Genomic DNA, 22,008 nt, shown 5'->3' on the forward strand with positions numbered 1-22,008 from the left:
TGTGGTCTTATATATACATCCATACATACACAATAAAATATGCTATCGTACCCATCTCTAAATATACAATGCAGGGGCTGGAGAGATGGCTTAGCCGTTAAACGCTTGCCTGGGAAGCCTACGGACCCCGGTTGGAGGCTCGATTCCCCAGGACCCACGTTAGCCAGATGCACAAGGAGGCGCACGCATCTGGAGGTCGTTTGCAGTGGCTGGAAGCCCTGGCACGCCCATTCTCTCTCTCTCTCTATCTGCCTCTTTCTCTGTCGCTCTCAAATAAATAAATAAAAATAACAAAAAATATTTAAATATACAATGCAGTAGTTGAGAGTATATTCTCACTGTGCACAATGTCCTGAACTCTTCCCATTGCCAAACACACACTGTACCCATTAAACAATTCTCCATGCTCTGCTCCTAGGCAGACCACCATTCTGCAGCCTATCTTTAAGGTTTGACTACACTCAGGACTTCTTGTAAGGAGTCATTCATCCTCCTGTGATGGGCTTATGTCATCCCACATAACTCCTCAAGGTTCAAGGTTCATCCATGTTCCAGTGAGTCACAACTCCCACCCTTCCTACGGCTGAACACCCCACCACATTCAGCTTGGCCACTGGTGTGTGAAGAAGGGACATCCACTTGCTTCACCTATTTTCCAGGACAGTCACAGTCCTTGGTGGCTGGCCCCACTGGGTCACACTCGGAGCCTGTGGAGACGCTCAGGACAAAGAAAGGCTCTGAGCACACGCAGCCAGACATTCACTCCGCCCCAAACCTGCTTCTGCCTTCTCCTTTCGCAGCTGACTTGAAATCGGGGCTGAGTTTTTACAAGTTAAAGACTTAGGGAATGTGGCAGACAGCCTCATGTTGGTGGAATGCACTTCCAAGCTAGGCACAGTTATGGAGGAAGGGATATTTATTGAAGCTCACAGATCCTGGGGGAAGTTCCATAATGGCAGAAGAAGCTGGCCCTGCTTTCACGGGACCAAGCAGAGAGAGAGACAGAGAGAGAGAGCCACAGGCCAAAACCCAAGAACCACACCACACAGCACACAAGAATTTCAGGCAGTGGAAATCAGTATGAAGGTTCTTGAGATAGATTTACCATATGATCCAGCTATACCTATCCTAGGCATATGTCCTAATGACTCTTCTCACCACCTTAGAGATACTTGCACAACCATGTTTATTGCTGCTCTATTCACAACAGCTAGGAAATGGAACCAGCTCAGATGTCCCTCAATAGATGAATGGATAATAAAGATGTGGTACATGGATGGGCTGGAGAGATGGCTTAGTGGTTAAGGTGCTTGCCTCAAAGCCAAAGGACCCAGATTCGACTCCCCAGGACCCACGGTATCCAGATGCACAAAGGGGCACATGTATCTGGAGTTCGTTTGCAGTGACTGGAAGCCCTGGCGCACCCATTCTCAGTCTCTCTCTCTCTCTCACTCTTTCTTTCTCTCTCTCTAGCTGCCTATTTCTGTATCTGTATCTCTCTCTCTCTCTCAAGTAAATAAATATAAATAAAATATTTTTTTAAAAGATGTGGTACATTTACACAATGGAGTTCTATTCAGCAGTAAAGGAAAATGAAATTTGCTGGGAAATGGATGGATCTGGAAAGTTATATTAAGTGAGGTAACCCAGGCCCAGAAAGTCACACATCACATGTCTCTCTCATATGTGGATCCTAGCTACAAATGTTTAGACTTTGTGTGAGCTGGAACCAAAAAATCAGTCACAGAGGCCAGTAAGCTGGGAAAAGGCTATAAGGGAGAGAGGGAGGAGAGGGAAGGGTTTTAGGGAATGGTATATTTAAGAAGAAGAACAGAGTACAGGGAATGGAATGGCCTAAGTGAGGCCAGGAGAAGAAACTGAGAAAGAAAAGGGTATGGGGGTGTCAATCAAAATTCAAGATATTTTGAATAAGACATATGAAAGCTTACTTCTTTGGATAATGGCACATCCAGAAGCCATAGATTGCTACTAAAAAATTTTCAGTGCCAGGGGTGAGATACCTTCCAATAAGTTGTTGGCCAGGAAGGTCCCTATTGCCTTCAAAACATTACAGGCTATTTCCAAGGCCCTTGGTTTCCCACGAATAACAGATGGTAAGACCCTATTGCTGAAGACTTCACATGTGTGGGCAGGAAGGTCATTGAAAAATCAAGCTGATGCTGAGCTGAAAACCTTCTCCCTGTAGACCAGCCAATTGAAAGCTGGAAAAAGCTTCATTGCATGCAGCCCTGTGGGAGACAGAAGTCATCAGCTGTGAAAACAGTGGACACTGAAAGCCTCAAGTTTGGCCAGACAGGCTAAATGACCAAATGGGTGCAATAGCGGCATGTCTGCTCTGGTGGAAACCAACTGCTCTCTAATTGGACTGAAGGCCTGCTCTATGGGAAGGAATTCATGCCTGGTACTGAAAATCTAATCAAAAGCATATGGCAGGGGAGGTCATGAGCCTTAGGGGTATAAAGCCTGCTCTTGTCAGGATAAATGCATATATTACTCTCACCAAATTGCCCTGAAAGCACTACACTTAATGTTCATATTCACATATTAATGTCACTCTCACTTTTGGTTACAGCAGCTTCTCTTTTCAGATGGCAATGACCACTGGGATGACCCAAAAGGCAGCAAAGTGCTGAGAAGTGACAGAGGAGTGCTCAGCACTGAAACATCTCTGTCACAGCCTCCAAGGCTCAGGGTCCATTGCAGAAGAGGTGGCATTAAGAATGTAAGAGCCAGGGCTGGAGAGATGGCTTAGCGGTTAAGACAGTTTACTTGCAAAGCTAAAGGACCCAGGTTTGATTTCCCAGGACCCACATTAGCCAGATGCACAAGACGGCACATGTGTTTTGAGTTTGTTTGCAGTGGCTGGAGGCCCTGGCACACCCATTCTCTCTCTCTCTCTGTGTCTCTCTTTCTCTCTCTCTCTGTCTCCCCCTCCCTCCCTCTTTCTCTGTCAAATAAATAAATATAAAATTTTTTTTTAAAAAAAGAATGTAAGAGCCAATAGAAGGGTAGGACTCCCTACAACACAACTGTACAGACAGAAATTGGCCTCGAAATCCATGACCTCGCAGTGCCTAGCAATACCTTCCCAAGACCCTCATAAATAGGAGAAAAAGATTGATGGCATCAAAATAAAAGAGAGACTAATGGAAAGAGGGATGAGGACATGATGGACAGCGAGTTGTGAAGGGGAAATGGGGAAGGGGAAGGAAATATCATGGTTTTATTGTCTGCAAGTATAGAAGTTGTCAATAAACTTTAAAAAAAAAAAAAGAATTTCAGGCACTTTGCTATCTTTAGACTAGAATTTTAAATCCATCTCCACACCTTAGGGCTGGAACCTGGGATCCACCCAGTGATACCTCCTCCAGCCAGGTGCTGTAGAACTAAATTGCAATCTTTAATAAACTCCTGAATATGTTAGGGGTCATCCATTCAAACTACCACAGGGAGCAACCAAAACTCTGCAATGCACAATGAGAAACAGCCCATGCTACAGCCTCCAAAAACTCAGCCAACATACAAATGCCCTGGAGACACCTAACAAGTCTCTCACTCAGTAGGGCGGCGTCTGAGTCCCTGTATTTCTGGTTCTGTTTCTTTGGAGGTATGGCTTAGTCTGATTATTTTATTTTATTTTATTTTATTTTATTTTATTTTATTTTATTTTATTTTAAAGAGAGAAAGAGGCAGAAAGAGAGAAAGAGGCAGAGAGAGAGAGACAAAGACAGAGAGAGAATGGGCTCACCAGGGCTTCCAGCCACTGCAAATAAACTCCAGATGCATGCACCACCTCGTGTATCTCGCTTATGTGAGTCCTGGGGAGTCGAACCGAAGTCCTTTGGCTTTGCAGGCAAGTGCCTTAACCACTAAGCCATCTCTCCAGCCCCTGATTCAGGGTCTCATGTAGCCTCAGCTAGCCCTTGATTTCCTTCTAGCCAGAGAGGACCCTGAACTCCTGATTCTGTGTCCTCCACCTCCTGAGTGCACACCAGGCCTTGGGAGCCCCTGAAGCTCCAACCAACTCCCAGGCAGCGCTGATACTGCTGGTCTGGGAACCACGATGGGGTCCCTGGGCCCGGGCAACATCCCACCAGCTCACATCTGTCTCCTGGGCTTTGCCCAAGTAACCCCAAAGCTGGCTCCAGAAGACCATTTGTTCTGAAAGTTTTCAGCCATGCCCCCCCCCCCGCTGCCCCCTGACACACACACTTTGAAAGCTCCCCAGCAGTACGTACCCAGTATTTTAAAGCAGCCCTTCAGACTGTCTGGCTCCCAAGTTAATCCTTGCACTGAAAATGCTAAGTGATGAAGGGCTCCATCCACAGGCCCCAACAAAAGGCACAAGAACAAAGGCTCAGTGGAGTTTCCAAATGACTACTGGGCCGTGAACACCACACCAGGAAGAGAGGTGCCTCCACGCCCCTTCCCCCTCCCCAGCCAAGGACCACAGTCGCCTGCTCCCCAGGGGAACAGAACCTACAACGAGCCTTCCCCTGCCTGGCGTTTCTTTCCTTCCTCTTTCCTTCCTCTCCTCTGAAAACCAGCTGCACCTTCGCTTGTCTTGGCTCTCATCCCGTCCAAACACAAGCAGCTTCACTCTTGCCCTCTCTGTCCCCCCTTCCACTGACATCTTTCTGCTCAGGCCCCACCTAGACTGTATTTTCCCCTCACCTGCACGGGCGACTGTTACCTGGACATCTCTTAACTATCATACAACACCATAAAATAGTTGACAGACACTGGCCCTCTGAAGGTTGGATCCGCGTTCTAACAATGCCATGCCTGTCATCACAACCCCTGAGCTGCTGGACTTCGCGGTCCAGGGTGGGCAGATGAGAGTCTGCCTCCATCCCTCAACCCTCAGTGCTCCAAAGACACAGTCGAGCCCCTGCGGCACCAATACACGGAATTCCTGGCACCCGGGGTCTGGTATGTCACATCTGAGACCCTCCTCCCGTGCATCCCATGCACCCAGTGTCCGAACACGGGCTTGACTCCGAGAGTGACCCAAGCAGGAAGGACATGACATGACCAGGTGTGTTTCCAGCCGGTCACTCCAGCTATAGCGAAAGCATGAACTGGGCCATGTCAATAACCTGGAGACAAAATGACGGGAGCTGGCGCAAGGGTCAGTGGAGGACAGACACAGCCAGAGGTGATGAGAGAGGAAAGTGGACAGTTCAGGGGAAGGCTCCTCCCCTTGCATGCACAGTGCTCCACTCACCTCCCATCATGCACTGAAGATTCAGCTCACGGTCATTTCTACCTCGTTCCTGGCGCAGGGGCAACATTCCCACTCAATGTTCACTTCAGTAACTAACTCTCTCCCAACTACACCTACCTTGGATAATTACCCAAGACCAAAATCAGAGCAGATCCACTTCTCAATTTTTTTTTTATTTTTTTTTTGTTTTATTTATTTTTATTTATTTGAGAGCGACAGAGAGAGAAAGAGTGAGAGAGAAAGAAAGAGAGAGAGAGAACGTGCGTGCCAGGGCCTCCAGCCACTGCAAACGAACTCCAGATGCATGCGCCCCCTTGTGCATCTGGCTAATGTGGGTCCTGGGGAATCGAGCCTTGAACTGGGGTCCTTAGGCTTCACAGGCGAGCGCTTAACCGCTAAGCCATATCTCCAGCCCCACCTCAAGAACTTTGACTACCAACATAGCAAACCCTTTAGCCCTCAACCGTCCACCTCACACACACCTGCCCCGGATCTCACCAGACCCCTTTCTCCCACTGTTCACTTTCTTCCTCCTCCAACCTAGGGCTCATACAGCATCATCCAGACCATCTCATCAGCTCGCTCAACTCCCATTGGTTCTCCACCCCACGCCTTCCTAAGGCTCCCAAAGCCTGACTCAAGCCAATCAATCAATCAATCATTCGCCTCTCCTTGGCCACAGCAGACTGTCAACTGCTGCGGGACACAACCGTGTGGCATGTACCCTGGCATCATTACAGCCATCTCTCATCCTCTTAAGACTTCACTCCCAACCTTCTGCCTGTCTTCTGGGGCTCCTTCTCCCAACACCACTTCCTCTCCCTTCTTTTTTTTTTTTTTTTTTAAATTTATTTATTTGAGAGTGACAGACACAGAGAGAAAGACAGATAGAGGGAGAGAGAGAGAATGGGCGCGCCAGGGCTTCCAGCCTCTGCAAACGAACTCCAGACACGTGCGCCCCCTTGTGCATCTGGCTAACGTGGGACCTGGGGAACCGAGCCTCGAACCAGGGTCCTTTGGCTACACAGGCAAGCGCTTAACCGCTAAGCCATCTCTCCAGCCCTTCCTCTCCCTTCTGATGCTGATCTTGTCTGCCTGTGTGAACTTCCTCACTCTGGGTGAGTTACCCATCTGTTACTTCTTACTCTTCTTTAAATTTCAGCCACTGTGACCACCGCCTCGTTTCTGATCCTTCTTTAAAGCCAACAGACATGATTAAGTCTATAATGTTTTAAAACGTAAGTCAAACCCACATTGCCAGTAGTCTGTGATAGGAAATAACTCAATCTTCTCCACAGTAAGAAGAATGGAGTCTGCAGAACACTCCAAAATCATATAAATCCTCAGGTGTCGCCCATTAGAAAATGGGACCACAAGTCTGGGTGTTTCACAAGTACCCCAAGTGATTCAGATCACCATCCTTCAAGAAACAGTTTAGAGGGTTGGGGTGTGACTTGGAGGCAGAACAGATACAAGAACCCAGGTTCGATCCCTAGCACCACAAACGGAACAAAGGGAAGCAGGTAGAAAGGATAGGGGGAAAGAGGAAGGGTGTGACAGAGCAGTATTTGGCATGACCCATCACTCACCAAGGGCCCTAGGAGAAGAAGGGGAGGGCTGCTCATTATAGCTACCTACCAACTGGTATGGTACTATTTAAGTACCTCAATGCCCGGCCACATGTTCTATACATCCGGGGTGGTGTAGGGAGCCAGCCACTCCATTCTGAAGCTGCCCAGCCAAATGAAATGGTGCGCTTTCACACCGTTCATGCAGATTCCTTTCAAAGGCAGGTGCATCTCAAGGCCAGTGAGGATGTGGATTGGCTCCAAAGTTAATCCTGGCTGACTTGGACCTCAGGGGGTTCCAATGCTACTTAGCCACAGAGGATTGGCACGGGAGGCATCACCAACACACCCGTGCCTCTTGAACTTGAACAAGGATTGCAAAACAATCGGAGAGACTTGTCAAATGAAGAGTTCAATGGAGATTGATCTACCATATGACCCAGCTATAGCACTCCTAGGCATATATCCTAAGGACTCATCTCATTTCCTTAGAAGTACGTGCTCTACCATGTTTATTGCTGCTCAATTTATAATAGCTGGGAAACAGAACCAGCCTAGATGTCCCTCAACTGATGAGTGGATAATGAAGATGTGGCACATTTATACAATGGAGTTCTACTCAGCAGTAAAGAAAAATGAAGTTATGAAATTTGCAGAAAAATGGATGGACCTGGAAAGGATTATATTAAGTGAGGTAACCCAGGCCCAGAAAGCCAAGCACCACATGTTCTCCCTCATATGTGGATCCTAGCTACAGATGACTAGGCTTCTGCGTGAGAAGGAAAATACTTAGCAGCAGAGGCCAGTAAGTTAAAAAGGAGACATAAAGGGAAGAGAAAGGAAGGGAGGAGGGCACTTAATAGGTTGGTATTGAATATATGTAAGCACAATGATTGAGATGGGGAGGTAACATGATGGAGAATGAAATTTCAAAAGGGAAAGTGCAGGGGGGGGTAGGTATTACCATGGGGCATTTTTTATAATTATGGAAAATGTTAATAAAAATTGTGAAAATAAAAAAAAGAGTTCAACAGAGAAGGTTGAGGGTGGGACCTGGGGTTCTGCAGTTTCTAACTACCAGGCAGCACTGTGTGGTGAGACAGAAATGTTCAGCCTTCGCTAGTGAGATGCCTGAAGCTGTAAGCCATAGCATCCCCGTGCCTACAGCGTTCACTGTCAAGGAGATGGGGGGAAAGGAGGAGCCGAACAGCAAAACATAAGAGAAAGAGAAGGGTGTATCTTGGTGAGGGGATATAGGGGAACGTCTTCCCCCCAGTTCTTGGGATTGAACCCAGGGCACTGCACAAGCGAGGCTGGTGGTGTCCCAATGGGCTACATCCCCAGCCATACATACTTCCTGCCTTTTGTCAGTTTTGAGACTGGGTGTCACTTGGTTGTCCAAGCTATCCTCAAACTGTCAATCCTCCTGCCTGAGTCGTCAGAGCAAGTCTGGGATTACAAGAGCATATCACTGCCCACAGTGGTTTCTTTTTCTTTTTAACAAGGGAGAACTGAATACAGTGGCAAGAGTGAACGATCTTCAGCAGGTGACTAGCCCAGAACATCTACTGGGCAAAGAGAGTGACACAAACAAAAAAAAAAAAAAAAAAGTGAGAAAGAGAAACAAACCAGCTGCTATCTGTAGTAAGTGCATCCCAATGTGTCCAAGTTGAGGACTGAAACAGAGCTGAAAGGGGACTTGGAGCTGTCTCACTGACGGGAAACCGAGGACAAGGCAACATCTCCACCATCACCCAGTTAAGTCACAGGCAGAAGTTTTCTAGGTCTGTCCAGCACTCCTGCTGCCCAACAAGAGAAACTGCAACCTCGTGAGCTCTCGGAGAAAGGCGGGTGGTCACAACTTGAAAACAGATGCCTTCAGTCTGAACAGCATCTCCTATCTGGGAAAATCCACCTGGTGTAACGGTAATGACGGTAATTAGCTGCCACTATCACCCAGGGCATGAACAGAAAACCCCTGCTCCCAAGTCCCTGGTGATTTCTAACAGCTCCCCGGTGAGGTTCTATTTTCAGCAGCTCCTGACAAGGACTGCTGCGCCCAGAGAGCCAGGAGCGAGATCTGAACAGCGGGGCCCCGTCCTTCCATCCAAGACCCAGAGAAGACCAAGCGAACACAAACATCAGAACCAGTTTCAACAGAATGATTCTAAATCAACTGTTCTAATGACAAAAAGACACCTGGAAGACATGAATAGCTTATCTCCAGCAAACCATGAACATCCATTTATAATATCTAGAGCAATAGTTCTGAAGTATAAAGTGCCTAAAAATGGGCTAGAACTTGTTACAATGAAGATACCCAGACATCACCACCAAATATTATTGCCTTATTTTTTGAAATATTTATTTGAGATAGAGAGAGAGAATGGGTGCACCAGGGCCTCCAGCCACTGCAAAAGAACCCCAGACGCATGAGCCACCTTGTGCATCTGGCTTATGTAGGACCTGGAGACTCGAACCTGGGTCCTTAAGCTTTGCAGGCAAGCACCTTAACAACTAAGCCATCTCTCCAGCCAACCACCAAAGATTAGGAGTTAGGGGAACAGTGAGCCCCAGAAATCTAAATCCTTTTATTACTGTTACGGTTGGTGGTGGTGGTGGTGGGTGGTATTGGTGGTGATGGTGGCAATGGTGTTGGAGGGGGGGTTGTGACTAGATATTGCTATGTAACCCAAGCTGGCCTAAAACTCTTGGTCCTCCTGCCTCTACTTCTAAATGCTAGGATTAGAAGCTTGTCCCACCTGGCTTCAGAAATACAAACTCTAATAAGCATCCTTCAGTCCTAAATGATGCTGATACAGGAGATACAGGGAACCACACTTTTGAAATATTTTTCTTTAACTTTTATTTATTAGAAAGAGGGAGAGAAAGAGAGAGAATGGGTACGCCAGGGTCTCCAGCCACTGCAAACGAACTCCAGATGCGTGCACCACCATGTGCATCTGGCTTACGTGGGTCCTGGAGAATCGAACCTAGGTCTTCAGGCTTCGTAGGCATGTGCCTTAACCGCTAAGCCATCTCTCCAGCCTTCAAAATAATTTTAAGACTTCATTTATAAAATTCTAAAACCACTCAAGAAGTCTAACAAATATTTACCCTGAAATGGGCCAGTAACATAATATCACGTTAAGTTAGATAAAAATGTAACATGCATAAACATAAATGCATGACAAAGTTATAAAAGCAAAACATCAGATTTTACTAACCAAAAATCCCCAAACCTTGGCATCTCAAAATTATGCAAAATTTGGGCTGGAGAGATGGCTTAGCGGTTAAGCGCTTGCCTATGAAGCCTAAGGACCCCGGTTCGAGGCTCGGTTCCCCACGTCCTACGTTAGCCAGATGCACAAGGGGGCGCACGCATCTGGAGTTCGTTTGCAGAGGCTGGAAGCCCTGGCGCGCCCATTCTCTCTCCCTTCCTCTATCTGTCTTTCTCTCTGTGTCTGTCGCTCTCAAATAAATAAATAAAAATTAAAAATAATAATAATGATAATGTTTAAAATTATGCAAAATTTAAGAGAGAATCCATTTTGAAGGGAGAAAATACAAGTAATAAAACAATGGTATATATATATTCCAATTGATAAATGAACAAAAATATTAAGAAAATTCACTAACTACAAATATAAATACAAACATCAACACTAAGGAAATGTAAGAGATGACCTGCTAGGGACCTGTCCTATGCTTTGCCTACACTTTATCATGAAATTGTTCCTGAAATTCAACACAAACTTAACAAAGGTTTCAAAAAGTATTCAGTGGAGGTAATGGATGGGAACCAGCTATGTAAACTTCACAGGTTTATTCAGCATGCCAACTTTCAGACAATTCACTCATTCAACAACCACACCCTGGGCACCTACTGGGCATTTGACACTATTTTTGTTTTGTTTTGTTTTGTTTTGTTTGTTTTTCGAGGTAGGGTCTCAATCTAGCTCAGGCTGACTTACAATTCACTATGTAGTCTCAGGGTGGCCTTGAACTCTTGGCAATCCTCCTACCTCTAACTCCCAAATGCTGGGATTAAAGGCATACACCACCACACACCCCCCCCCATCAGACACCCTGAACAGAGCATGCAGAAAAGCCAGCCTGGTATGCTGACAGTTTAATCACATTCTAGTTTCCATCATACAAACATATGCTTTAAAATAAAGAAAATAAACTGGACGTGGTTGCACACATCTTTAATCCCAGCTTTTGGAAGGCAGAGGTTGGAGAATTGCCATAAATTCAAGGCCACCCTGAGACTACATAGTAAATTCCAGGTCAGCCTGGACTACAGAAAGACCCTACCTTGAAAAACTAAAAAAAAAAAAGAAAGAAAGAAAGAAAATATATAGGCAAAGATTTATCTGTACAGCTATTCACTAACACTTACAGCAGCTCAAAAAATACAAAATAAATAATTAGGACAGAATTGTGCTTAAGGTAAATACTAAGAAAAGGGTAAATACTAAGAAAATAGTAAATAGTAAGTACAATATGTATATAATTTGTCTTTTTTTGGTTTTTAAAAATTTTTTGTTTATTTTTATTTATTTATTTGAGAGCAACAGAGAGGGAGAGAGAGAAAGAGAGAATGGGCACACCAGGGCATCCAGCCACTGCAAACAAACTCCAGATGCATGCAACCCCTTGTGCATCTGACTAATGTGGGTCGTGGAGAATACAGCCTTGAACCTGGGTCCTTAGGCTTCACAGGCAAGTGCTTAAGCCATCTCTCCAGCCCCCCCCCCTTTTTTTTTTTTTTTTTGGTTTTTTGAGGTAGGGTCTCACTCCAGCCCAGGCTGACCTGGAACTCACTATGTAGTCTCAGGATGGCCTTAAACTCATGCGATCTTCCTACCTCTGCCTCCTGAGTGCTGGGATTAAAGGCATACACCACCACACCCTGCTTAATTTGTCTTTTTTAATGTTGACAACCAAAAGAGGGGGTGGCCAGGCATGGTGGTGTATGCCTGAAATTCCAGCACACAAGAGGCGGAAGCAAGAACAGTGCCACAGTTTAAACCCAGCTTATTCTACATAGCAAGTTTAGAGCCAGCTTGGGTTATAGCAGGACCCTATCTCAAAAAAAAAAAGAAAAGAAAAGAAAAGAAAAGAAAAGAAAAGAAAAGAAAAGAAAAGAAAAGAAAAGAAAAGAAAAGAAAAGGAAAAAGATTATAAACTATTTACAGTGTTATCCATGGGCTATAGAAGGCCTACAAATAGCCCTTTTCTTTCCTTCTTCCTTTCCTCCCTTCTTTCTTGCTTACCTTCCTTCCTTCCTCTTGCTGTGGTGTTGGGGATTGAACCCATGCCCTTGTGCATACTAGGCAACTGCTCTACTACTGAGCCACACCCCAAGTCCTGGGTGACTATTTTCTGTACCTTTCAATAATTTCTAGAGTCTAAAATGCTGTCAACTTCATAATGACTTTAATTTTTAAAATATTTTATATATTTAGTTGCAAGCAGAGAGACAGAGAACAGACATGGCAGGGCCCCTAGAAGCCGTAAACAAGCTCCAAATGCTTGTGCCACTTTGTGCATCTGGCCTTATATGGGTACTGGGGAACTGAACCCCAGTCACTAAGCTTTGCAGGCAAAACACCTAATGGCTGAGCCATCTCTCCAGCCCAGTGACTTTTCATGTTTAAGCAGACTTGTCTCTGAATAAGGTGAAGGAACAGGGCACAATTCTCTCCTTTTTACTGACAGTGGCTGGCTGCCTAAAAGCACCACCTTCAAGAGAAAGTCCAAAGTATAAGTTGTTTCTGCAACAGTCAACATCAAGACCAAACTTCTAAGTGCATGCTTTCTTTAGGGAGAGGGAGGAGAAAGCACATTCAGAAGGCTGAATGAAATAGAAACAAACAGGCTGGAGAGATGGCATAGCAGTTAATGTACATGCCTGTGAAATTTAATGACCCAGGTTCAATTCTCCAGGTCCCACGTAAGCCAGATGCCCATGGTGATGCATGCGTCTGGAGTCCATTTGCAATGACTAGAGGCCCTGGCGCGCCAATTCTCGATCTCTCTCTCTCTCTCTCTCTGTCCCTCTCTCCCTCTAATAAATAAATAAAAATGCATCTTTAAAAAAAGAAATAAAGTGGTGTATGCCTTTAATCCCAGTACTCAAGAGGTAGGAGGATCGCCAAGTGTTTGAGACCACCCTGAGACTACATAGTGAATTCCAGGTCAGCCTGAGCTAGAGTGAGACCCTACCTCAAAAAAAAAAAAAAAATAGAAAGAAAGAAATAGAAATAGACAATGCGTCCATACAGCATAGAGATCTTACGGAGTACTATACAGAAGGGGACTACTTAGTGGAAAGCAGACCCTACTGAAAGAAAGTGAATGAATGAAGAGAAAGCTACCCTGGAAAGAGGGTGCTCAGTGGAACAGGAGTGGGAGAGAGGAAACAAAAGAGGGTCACAGGAGGGGAATGTGATCAAATTACACTACGTTCATGTATTAAAATTCTCAAAAAAAAAAAAGAAAAAAAGAGAGAGAGGGAAAGCTGCAGACGATGAGGGGCAATGTCAGCCAGCCAACAGAAGGGAATGCTGCCTCCGGGAGGAACCGCAACAAGACTAAGGCATGCCCGCTCAGAAGCTACCGCAGGGCAGCATTCAGCAATGCCCCCCGAACACACGCATACGCACACACCCTCCTGGTGACAAAGACAGGAAACCTGGACCAAACATGCCACTTCTTCCCAGGATCAGTAGTGACTGGCCATGCCCAGGATCACACAGGCCACCACCCTCCACCAAACTGGGTCCCCACAGCCTTCAAATGAGTCACCCCCGAGGATCCCCCTACCTAGCAGGTCACTCACTGCCAAGGTCCACACTTGCATACACACTGCTTTGTGTTTGCAGCTGGGCCCTTGTGGACAGGGCCCTTGAACACCATTCACTGGATACCGTGGCTCATCAGGTCCTGGTTTGCTATCCGGTCTGGAAGCAGTTATGCGAGCCAGGGGAGCCCGATGCACAAATTAATGAAAGGATGAAGTCTCTGCCTCCATGACGTCAGCTCTGGAGTGGAAATACAATCTTACATCCCCAGGTTGAATATTTGGATTAGGGGCAGCAGGGAAACAGAAAAGGGGTTTCGGAAGAAAACAGGCGGTTATAGGGGACAGCGCAAACAGATCCACTACTGATTTTAAATTTATCCAAAGAACTCATGGGCTGGGGAGATGGCGCAGCAGGTAAGAGCATTTATCACACTTGTGCACAAGCATGGGGGCCTGAGAGGTCCCAAGTTCAATCCCCAGGCCCCATGTAAAAAGCCGAGGGTGGTCACACATGCCTGTACCCCAAACCCTGCTGGGGAGTGGAGACAGAGGAATCACTGGGGCTCAACGGCCGGCCAGTCTGACAGAAACTAGCAGCTCTGGCTTCAATGAGAGACTCAGCCTCAAGGAAACAAACCCTGAAGAGTGAAGGAAAAAAAAAAAAGAACATATCTTCCATCAGCAGAATATTCTGATGACCAAATGCATGTGGAGAAGCTGCAGAGGCCAGAGACTAACTATATAACAGTCTGAAGCCAGGTCCTCCCAAAGTCCCAAAGCTTTTAGTGTCCTCATCTGTAGAATGGGGATAGTAGTCTCAACGTGACTGGATCACATATAGAAAATGCAGCAGCACCCACTAAGTCAATGGAAACGACTACACTAGGCCCCGCGATGGACAAGTCCAGCATCCTCAGAGCTTGCCTCCTGACTCCTGTCCTCTGGACACAGGGCCGGGGGCTTGCAGAAAGAAGCCAGGACAAAGGTGCTTAGGTTGGGCAAAGTGTTTGCACCAATTGTATACCATCCGAAAGACTCACTCTTGTCTGAATCTGGAGAGGTTCCCAAAGGCAGGGTTCTACTGAAGCTCTGTGGAGGCCTCTGCTGGGAACCTTGTCCATATAGGTTCAGAGCGGAAGGGTAAAGTGACGCTTTTGTACCAACTAGCTTGCGACCTTGAGCAAGTCACTGCTGCACCTTAGATTTCTCATTAGTATGCAAAGTGGTCCCATCCTATGATCGGAGCAGTCCTTTCCTTGTCCCTTTACCCCAACAGCCCCTACGTGGCACTAGTTGTAATGACCACAAGTAAGGCCCAAGGGACACCTTCAAATGTGTTCCAATTCCTCCCGAAGCCACTTGGCAGTCCCCCGGTCCCGCTCCCATAAAGGAAGGTTCTGAGTTCTTTCATGGCGTTCTGGTTTTTGTTTTTTTTTTTTTTTTTTTTTTTGTTCAGTGAGAAGTAGCTCTCCACCCTTAACTGCTCATTCCACCTTCGCTCTCCCACCCACAAAGTGGTCAAGTGTGTCTGCCCAGGAAATCACAGGCTGGCACTGTGTCTGCTTGGCCCTCCTGTGTGCATGCAGGGTGGACGGATAAACATTTCAGAGAAGCAACACGAATTAAATCATTTCCTCCACAAACAGAAAGAACCCACCCACATGCTTCATAAATCATGCCTCTTAATTCCATGCTGATGAGCAGGCACTAACTCCTATCTATTCTAAAGCCAACCCGTATTCCTTTTCATGCCCTGACACTTAAGTAGCAAAATATTTCCACACTCCATTGTAATGCCTTTGCAGAAGTCAAACCAATAGCTAGTTCCCTGGAAAGACCCTATAGAGCCAGGGCGCTTTCCGAGAGGTTTTCTTTGAATGTTCTTTGTGTCCTGGCGCACTTGGGGGGGGGGGGGGGGGACACGGCCGGCTTGCCTGTATGGGGTGGTGTTGGGGGGATGGCAATGACTGTTCGCAGCAATGCAATACCGCTTTAAAGAATCCATCGAAGATACTCCCCTTCACCCCGACAATAAAGTATTCCAAAACATTCGCTGTAACACATCCATACAAGCATGCACAGATACAATGCCAATGCCTACATTTTGCAGGGGAAATAAATAAATAAATAAATAAGGCAGGCACATTCAGAGCTAAAAAGCCACCCAGAACCTCCTCGGGCAACACGGTTCACGGGAGGGTAGCTTTGCAAATAAAAAAAAAAAAAGAAAAAAAAAACCTTTTAGCGAGACTGGTCAGAAACCGTTCGCTTTTTTTTTTTTTTTTTGTATTTATTCACGTCCTCCGTGTCTCGATTTGCAAAAAAAAAGCCCCCCCCCCCCCCGCGTCCCCGGAGAAGAATGGAAAGACACACATCCCGAAAGGAGGGCGAGGAAGAATAGAAGAGGATGGGCGGCTTCGGAGAAGAGGGAGCCAGCGGCAAGCAGACAGGCAGGGTCTCGGCCGGCTGGCTTCGATCTCGGCGAGGCTTACCTGGGGCGCACGAGGCGGGCCGGGCCAGCAGCGGCAGCAGCAGCGGCGGCAGCAGCGGCAGCCAGAGGCCGGGGAGCAGCAGCAGCCGCCCCGGGCGGGGACGATGAGCGGAAGGCCCACGGCAGCTCGGCCCCGGGATCAGCGCGACCCCGGCGCGGGGCTTCCCGTCCATGGCCGCGCCTCGGCGTCGGCGCCGCGCCGCGCCTCCCCCGGTACTCCCGACCCGGGGCCGGGGGCGGGAGACGGGAGGGAGGGAGGGTGCGCGGCCCGGGGGGGCCCCCCCCGGCCTCGCGGCTCTGCGCGCGCTCAAGGCCCGGCGAGGACGGCCGCAGCGGCTGCGGCTGGAGACCGGGCGCCGCGCACCGGCGCGGAGGGAGGCCGGCGAGGCGGGGGCGGGCCGGGGGGCCGGAACCGAGGACAAGAGTCGGGCCGGGAGTGTAGGGGGGCGAGGGGGGACCTCCAGCCGCACGCCGGCCGCGCCGCTCCGCCCACCTTCGGAGCCTCGGAGCCGCTGCCCCGGGCAACGCGCGGGCCCCGCGCGGGGAGGCGAGCACCACCTCCCGGCCGGCCCGGCGTCCGTCTGCCTGCCTGCCTGCGGGGCGGCAGCGGCGGCGGGGCCCGGGCTCAGCCCTCCCCCAGGACCCGCCTCCCGGGAGCGGGGAGGGAGGGACGGGGGAAGACGCCGCGGGTCCCCCGGAGCAAAGGGGGAGGGACCTGGAGGATGCCCGACCGCCACCGGCCTCTGCCGGCTCCTCCTTTCGGCAGCGCCCGCTCGCAGCCCGGCAAGCAGGTGTGCGCCCAGCGCCCGGGCTTGCTTCGCCCGGCTGCAGAGCGGACAAAGCCCCGGAGAAGTCGGGCGCCCTTCCCTCCCCCGGAGCCCCGCGAGCGCTACCGGGGCGGAGGAGGCGCGCGCGCTCGGCGGCCCTGCCCACCCTTCTCCCTCCGAGAGCGCGGACCACCTAGGCGACCGGATGGGTCCTCGGGAAGCATCCCGCCCCGGGTGGGGATGGAGGGGCCGGGGAGGAGGCGACCGCCCTTGCACTTAGTGGGTCTTCAGGTAGAGGCTGCCGATTGGAACCGAGGCGGAGTTGCAAGAACACAGGACAGCCTGGCTTTGTTCAAGGGAAAAGTAACGCCCGCGGGAGATGTTGGTGAAAAAGAAAGAAAGAAAGAGAGAGAGAGAAGGTGGGAGGGAAGGAGGGAGGAAGGGAGGAAGGGAGGAAGGGAGGGAGGGAGGGAGGGAGGGAGGGAGGGAGGGAGGGAGGGAGGGAGGGAGGGAGGGAGGGAGGGAGGAAGGAAGGAAGGAAGGAAGGAAGGAAGGAAGGAAGGAAGGAAGGAAGGAAGGAAGGAAGGAAGGAAGGAAGGAAGGAAGGAAGGAAGGAAGGAAGGAAGGAAGGAGAAAAGAAAGCATAGGAGTTTTGTGAGGTTTTGGGGGGGTCGGGGAGGTTAGAAATGAGGGACTTGAAGGTGGAGGTTAACATTTATGAATTCCTACTACGTGCCAAGCATCGAAGGTCTTGGAACCCGCTGAAGTTTTGGATGGTTGCATCCTTTGGAGAGATTGCACCATGGTAACCAGAAAGCTGTGAAGAGGTGGGTCAGTGTCATCACGTACAGAAAGCTGTGACCGACGGTGGAAAATGTGAACCATCCACATGGGTCCGAGGATCCAGGTTGCTGTTGGGTGCAGTTATCCTGTTAGACCCAGCCAGAAGGAGCTGCCCAGCCTTTCAGCACCCATCCATCTACGTCGCTCCTCTTCAGAATGAGTCTGAAACACCAGATGGAAGTACCAACCTGTTAATTTCTGGGGGCAGGAGAATAAAAGTGAAAGACAGCTTGCACTAATGACCCTAAGTCTTTGTGCTTTCTTAGGCCACCCATCCTAAACAGTCCCCCACAAATTCTCCGGCTCCTACCCAAACACACAAGCACGGGATTTGACTCCAGTACACACTCAGGTAAACACCTGAGTGGAGATGATGCTTTATAAGAGCATGTCTGCTCCCTGGATACAGTGGCCCTGGGTCTGGAACCTCTTGCTCCTGCCTCTTCTTTCCTTTAAACTCTTTGTATGAACACTTCATGTGACCACAAACCACTGGCTTTCAGACCTCCTAATTTATGTTTTATGGATTGGTTTTGCCTACCCTATAGAGTTCATATGAAGTTCAAACATTGTGTCTCCCTGCTTAAGATTCCCCACCACCCACTCATTACAGGTTGATCATTCTTTCATCCAGGAAGCTTCCACCTTCACTAGACCTCAGGGTGTGGGAGAAAGGGGGCTCCCTCACCATTCCCAGCCAACTCAGAGATAGCTAGAAATAAAAAAATAATAATAATCACCACCTTGGGCGAATAGAAGCAATTCACGAGCATCAACTCCCCAAGGAAAAAGAGATCTCTAGGGTCCTCTAGTCTCCCGGCTCTAAAAGCACGAAAATAACCGTGGCTTCTGTCAGGAATTAGAGCATTCTGCCTCGGTGTCTAGGAAAATGTTTCCCCGGGCTCAGGTGCTAGGGAGTGTGACTGTGAAATCCCAGAGGGAACAAATGTTCAGGGTAGGTAGGATTGTGTGTGCGCGCACATGCACATGCATGCACCCACATGCATTAACACATCTCTACACATTTACGTGTAAGTATAAAGATTAATACAAAGCCTCAGGGCATTCATACCAAATTACGCAACATGTGAATCTAGTGGAAACTTCTCAGCACCAACAATGGCCCATTAGGACTGGGGAAAGAGTGAAAGATTTTAGAAGTTATCTCATCCAAACCTGGTTTTATATTTTTTAAAAAAGGGACAGGGCTGGAGGGATGGCTTAGCGGTTAAGGCATTTGCCTGCAAAGCCAAAGGACCAGGTTCAGTTCCCCAGGACCCACGTTAGTCAGATGCACAAGGGGGTATAAGTGTCTGGAAATTGTTTGCAGTGGCTGGAGGCCCTGGAGCATCAATTCTCATTCATTCTCTCTTTCTCTCTCTCCCTCTCTCTCTCTCTCTCTCTCTCTCTCTCTCTCTCTCTCTCTCTCTCATTTCCTCTCTCCTTCTCTCCCTCTTTCTCTGTCAAATAAATAGATAAGTAAAAATAAATTTCTGGAAAAAGGAAGAGGTAAGCTTTTTTTTTCCGGGGGGCGGGGGATTTGAGGTATGGTCTCACTCTAGCCCAGGCTGACCTGGAATTCACTCTGTAGTGTCAGGGTGGCTTAGAACTCATGGTGATCCTCCTACCTCTGCCTCCCAAGTGCTGAGATTAAAGGCATGTGCCACCAGGCTCAGCTGAGGTGAGCTTTTTCCCTTCAGTGTCAAGTAGAATTCTCTTCTGCTTTGTAGCAAAATCAACAACCTTGGGGACAAGAGGAGAGTCAGCCTGGATCTTCACCAGGCTCCTATCCTGGTTTGGGGAGGAGGAGAGTTAACTCCACTCTTACACGTAGGCAAAATGGGCCCCACTCCCCGTCTCTGCCAACCGCACCTTGCCCTATAGGCTAAAGAGTCAAAAAAGCCAGGCTCCCGTCTTCCCCATGACTGAGGGCTCAGGACCCCAGCATTCCTGCCCCTTAGTCCCCAGCCTCATGGCTTCTTCCTCAGATCAGTCCTTTCAAGGTAGGCCAACAGCTAAGGTGTCTGGTCCCAAGGGGTGGACAAAGAGATGTGTGAAGGGTGCACAAGGTGGGAAGGGAAGGTTAGGAAAGCTCTAAGGTCACATGGAGCTGAACATGTTCTTTGCAACTCCAGGGAATCTTAAATTCTGCCCTTGAACTGGGCCTGACAGATCGTTATGAAGGTCTTCATGGTACGAAGGAAGACAGAGGATGCCTTATCTAGTGGTTTGCTCATGCAGCATGCACTTTGCTGGCATTCTCCTTATGGTGTGATTGCCTCCATTTATCCTCCGGGTCTGGACCCCTCTATCCTCAGGGGCGGGTCTAGATATACAGACGGGAAGGAAGGATTGATAAACTCAACCACTAGAAAGCAGACAGGTAGCTCTGAGAGCCCCTAACTAGGGATCAGAACAGGTGAGTTCCATGCTCTGCTCTGTCACATATATGAACGTGTGGGAAAGGCCTGGTCCAACTCCTAAAACTGTCTTTTCTTATCCAGTGATGGGCTTGATGTGCCCACTTTAGCTAGTTGTGGGTAGTTACAAAAACAAAAGAAAGGGAATGAACCTGGAGTTCATTTGCAGTTCATTTGCAAGAGGACCTGGTGCATCCCTTACTCATTCTCTCCCTCCCCCTCCCAAATAATTTATGTTGGGTTTTTTTTGGGGGGGTTGAAGTAGGGTCTCACTCTAGCCTAGGCTGGCCTCAAACTCACAATGATCCTCCTATACCTCCACTTCCTAAATTCTGGGATTAAAGGCATGTGCCATCACATCGAGTATAAATAAAATATTTTTTAAAGACTGTATTACAAAGGAGAAGTTGTTAAATGACAGAAGTAACAAAATGTTCAAAGAAGGAAACATGTGTTTTTGGTAGGAGGACTACAGAAAAGCTTCATGGGCCATGGGTATAGCTCAGTGGTAGAGCATGCATGAGACCCTACGTTTGATTCCCCAGCATGGTACCAGAGAGACTTCATCGTGGAGTTAAACATGAGTGAGGCCTGTGGAGGTCAAGAAGGAAAGAAAGGAAAGAAGAAGGAAGGAAGGAAAGAAGAAAGAAAGAAAGGAGGGGAGAGGAGGAGGGAAGATAGCTAGATTTGGTGAGCTAGAAGACTGGACAGGTATTCCAGATGGAGGTGATGGATGGTCTGAACAAATGTATAATGTAATGGTGGGAGCATGAGAATTTTTAAAAATATTTTTTAATGTTTTTATTTTTATTTATTCATTTGAGAGAAAGAGGCAGAGAGAGGGAGAAACAGAGAGAGTAGATACACCAAGACATACAGCCACTGTAAACAAACTCCAGACGCACATGCCACCTTGTGCACCCGGCTTATGTGGGTCCTGGGGAATCGAACCTGTGTCCTTTAACTGCTAAGCAATCTCTCCAGCCCAAGATTTTTTTTTTCTAGCTAGTATGTTAGAGCCATGAAGCTTTTCTGTAGTCCTCCTACCAAAGACAAATGTTTCCTTCTTTGAACATTTTGTTACTTCTGTCATTTAGCAACTTCTCCTTTGTAATACAAGGGGTCCCAACCCTGGTGTTAAAAATCACTTGGGATTCAGTAAGCAAAAACACTACCTTCTGGGCAACGCCTCCAATAATTCAATGCAAAGCTGTGCTGGCAAATCTCTTCCAAAGGCTCCTGGAGCTAATTATTAGAAGTTTGAACCCTCCTTTCCACTAGGAGTGATAAGCCAGGCTCTTAGAAAAAAAAAAAAAAAAGTGTGATGGGGGCTGGGGGAATGGCTTGGTGCTTAAGGCACTTGCCTACAAAGGCAATGGACCCAGGTTCAATTCTCCAGGACCCATGTAAGCCAGATACACAAGGTGGCACATGCATCTGGAGTTCGTTTGCAGTGGCTGGAGGCCCTGGTGGGCTCATTCTCTCCCTCCCTCTCTCTCTCTCTCTCTGCCTCTCTCTCTCTCTCTCTCTTTGTCTTCCTGTCATTCTCTCTCTCTCTCTCTGTCTGCCTGCCTTTCTCTTTCTCAAATGTAATAAAATAAATTTTTAAAAATTTAAAAAAATAAAAAGTGTGATGGAGAAGAGAGGAGAGAAAGGCTGGGACAGAACAAGACCTTACATATGGGTTCTGGACTAAATTTTGCAGGCAATGGATTATCAGTTAAGATCCTTCTGTGATATTATTAGAATAAAGCACAAAAAAGATGACCCTATTAACATTGTATAAGACCATTTGGAGAAAGAAAGGGCTGCAAGTGGGAAGGCCAATTAGGACAGGACTGCACGCATGAAGCAGGA

At 48.0% G+C, this 22,008-nt stretch overlaps 1 protein-coding gene across 1 annotated transcript in view; it reads right to left on the reverse strand.

Annotated features, from left to right (window-relative positions):
• Positions 1-16,315, reverse strand: part of Kiaa1549 (KIAA1549 ortholog) — a 157,063-nt gene extending 140,748 nt beyond the window's left edge. Inside the window, exon 1 of the mRNA XM_045160547.1 lies at positions 16,123-16,315. Within this exon, the coding sequence (XP_045016482.1) occupies positions 16,123-16,294 (172 nt within the window). The 5' untranslated portion in view covers positions 16,295-16,315. The remainder of the gene's footprint in view (positions 1-16,122) is intronic.
• Between the last annotated feature and the right edge of the window lie 5,693 nt (positions 16,316-22,008).

The sequence above is a fragment of the Jaculus jaculus genome, chromosome 10, assembly GCF_020740685.1.
Source record: "Jaculus jaculus isolate mJacJac1 chromosome 10, mJacJac1.mat.Y.cur, whole genome shotgun sequence".
NCBI classification, from domain to species: Eukaryota; Metazoa; Chordata; class Mammalia; order Rodentia; family Dipodidae; genus Jaculus; species Jaculus jaculus.